We start from the raw sequence: 3,145 nt of genomic DNA, 5'->3' as shown, positions 1-3,145 counted from the left end.
GACAGGCCCTGGTCCCCAGCACGCCTACCACTTCCCATCAACGCCCATCAGTTCCATCCCAGTGCTTCCACCTTGGCTCTTCACCACGCTCTTCTGTCTGCCCGTCTGTCTATCCAGTATCAAGAGGATACATCCGACGTGAAAGACACAGCCAAATACAAACCTCACGTTCTGCTGTCCCAAGAAAACACACAGATTAGAGACTTGCAGCAGGAAAATAGAGGTTAGTCAGACCTATTGGGCTTTTTTCCCCCCTTCCGTATCTGGCAGTAGTTTAAAAGTTGTTGCAAAATTGCCTAAACAGGGCTGGGAAGGTGGCTCAGTGGTAGAGCGCTTGCCTTGCATGCATGAGGCCCTGGGTTCGATTCCTCAACACCACATAAGCAAGAAAAAAGCTGGAAGTGGTGCTGTGGCTCAAGGGTAGAACGCTAGCCTTGAGCTGAAGAGCTGAAGGACAGAGCGCCCAGGCCCAGAGTTCAAGCCCCACGACCGACAAAAAAAAAAAAAAAAATTTAAGGCTTTTGCTTTACACACAGTAAAGCTCTCTAGCTACTTGAGAAGGGGGAATTGTTTGAGCAGCATAGCTAGTCAAAAATATCCTAAACTAAAGGCTGGGCATAGTGGCATGAGCCTGCCATCTCGAGTTACACAGTACAGACCAGCTCAGGCATGAATAAAGACACTATCTCAAAAATAACCAATTAAGGGGGGGAGATGGGAAGGGATAGAAAGGGGAAAAAAAGGAGGAGGCAGCAATGCTTGATAAGAAATGTACTCATTACCTTGCTCATGTGATTGTAACCCCTCTGTGTGGTATTTTCACAATAAAATAAAAAATAAAAAAACAAAAAAATAAAAAATTGCTAGGAACATAGCACCTGCCTAGCACACATCTAAGTTCAGACTCCAGTTACACACACAACACCTCAGACACACTATTTTGATATGCAAATAAAACATGCTAAAACAAAGTATATTCACTGTTAAAAAAATCTAAACTATATATAACTAAATATATATAGCTATAAATTATTTAACACAAGCTCTCTAGATATTCAAAAATAATTTTACTAGGTAATAGCATAAAATAGTTTCCTTAGATTTCCTTGTGATCTTCCCCTCAAATTAAAAATTGTCTTCATTTAATAGCATTTTTTCAGTTGTTTTCCATTTGGAGTGTGACTAAGACAAGATCTTTCTATGTAGTCTAAACTGGCTTGAAATTTTTATAAAATCCTCTGGCTCTGCTTCCCTTGTATTTGGTTATAGTTTTGTGCTACCATACCCAGCTCTGAATACATTTTAAAATATCTATCTTAGCTATTGCACCAATTTAAAAAAGAAATCTCCCAGGCATAGGTGGCTCACACCTGTCAGGAAGCTGAAGTCTGAGGATCCTGATTCAAATCAGGATCCCAGCCCAGGTAGGAAAGTCTGTGAGACTTTTAGCATCACTTGACCACCAGAAAACTGGAAGTGGAGCTGTGGCTCAAGTGGTAGAGCACTGGTTTTTGAGCTAAAGAGCTCAGGGACAGTGCCGGGCACCAGTGGCTCATGCCTGTAATCCTAGCTACTCAGGAGGCTGAGATCTGAGGATCACAGTTCAAAGCCAGCCCAAGCAGAAAACTCTGTGAGACTCTTATCTCCAATAAACCACTAGAAAACTGGAAGTGGTGCTATGGCACAAGCAGTAGAGCGCTCGCATTGAACTGAAGTGCTCAGGGACAGCACCCAGGCCCAGAGTTCAAGCCCCACAATTGACAAAAATAAATTTACAACATATAAATTAAAATACTGTTGGTAGCTTACACCTGTAATCCTAGCTGCTCAGGAGACAGATCTCTGAGGATCACAGTTTCGAGCCAGACTAGGCAGGAAAAGTTAGCGAGACCCTTCAGTTAACCATCAAAGGGCCAGAGTGGTGGGTGTTGTCACTCAAATAGTAGGGTGTTAGCCTTGAGCAAAAACCCTCAAGAACAAGCACCCTGGCCTTGAATTCAAGCCCCAGGACCAGTACACAAAGTAAACAAACAAACAAACAAAAAACTGCATTGGGTACCGGTGACTCATGCCTGTAATCCTAGCTACTCAGGAGGCTGAGATCTGACCATCACGATTCAAAGCCAGCCCAGGCAGAGAAGTCCGAGACTCTTATCTCCAATTAACCACTAGAAAACCGGAAGTGCTGTGGCTCAAGTGGAAGAGCACTTGCCTTGAGCTTAAGAATGCAAGGATAGCACCCAATCCCAGAATTCAAGTCCCACAACCGACCAAAAAAAAAAAAAAAACCTGCACTATCCTGCCTCCAATATAAATACACAAGGAATTTTTAAAAAATAAATCACTGGTATCAAAAGCTTTGTTTCACCTGAGAAACTTGGTAAAAGCTTCACTTATAGGTGGGTTTTCCTCTTTATCCAGTCTCCCAGGAAGCACTGGACAAAACCTGAAACTCACTCAGAACACTAATTATTGCCCATGTCAGCATTTGTCCAATTCTTCGGAAATTTTCCTATCTTACTTTATGTATCTTATAAATAACCTCGAACCTTTTAAGGAAAGAAGGTATATTTAAGTAAACAGGTCCTACTATATACAGAGTTCCAGAGATTGTTATAATGCATTTAAGTAAACGACATGTACACACAGTAAGGCTCAGCAGTTATGTTTGTATTATTTTGGTGGGGGGGGGCAGGGGATTATGAAAGCGGGGCTCCAGTGGCTCCCACCTGTCATTGTAGCTACTCAGGAGGCTGAGATCTGAGGATCGAGATTCAAAGCCAGCTGGGGCAGGAAAGTCCATGAGACTCATCTCCAGTTAACCACCAGAAAGCTCGAAGTGGCCATGTGGTTCAAGTGGTAGAGCGCTGGCCTTGAGCTGAAGAGCAGCGCCCAGGCCCAGAGTTCAAGCCCCATGACCAACAAAAAAATGAAATTACCTTGAAGAAGCTGGACTCTCCACCCGAGGTCTGAGGTTTCACAGCGGACACCTGGCTGCTGCTTAGTCTTGGCGGCACAAACAGCTTGAAGGGCTTTTGCTTTTCCATTTCTCTCTGGTGTCGCCAGACGGTGGGCAGCGTTGTAACTGCAACCTGAGAACCACGCAGAGGCTTTACAAAATGAAGGTGCTGGCGTCGCGGGCCCG

General features: G+C 43.9%; 1 protein-coding gene across 1 annotated transcript in view; it reads right to left on the bottom strand.

The window, feature by feature from the left end:
• Sycp1 (synaptonemal complex protein 1) overlaps nucleotides 1–3,052 on the bottom strand; it is a 98,933-nt gene extending 95,881 nt beyond the window's left edge. The window contains exon 1 of the mRNA XM_013024630.1: nucleotides 2,940–3,052. Coding sequence (XP_012880084.1) covers nucleotides 2,940–3,047 — 108 coding nt within the window. The 5' untranslated portion in view covers nucleotides 3,048–3,052. The remainder of the gene's footprint in view (nucleotides 1–2,939) is intronic.
• Nucleotides 3,053–3,145: the final 93 nt, after the last annotated feature.

The sequence above is a fragment of the Dipodomys ordii genome, unplaced genomic scaffold, assembly GCF_000151885.1.
Source record: "Dipodomys ordii isolate 6190 unplaced genomic scaffold, Dord_2.0 Scaffold78, whole genome shotgun sequence".
In the NCBI taxonomy this organism is placed as follows: domain Eukaryota; kingdom Metazoa; phylum Chordata; class Mammalia; order Rodentia; family Heteromyidae; genus Dipodomys; species Dipodomys ordii.
The sequence above is the reverse complement of the archived record's forward strand: the minus strand, read 5'-3'. Positions and strand labels throughout refer to the sequence as shown.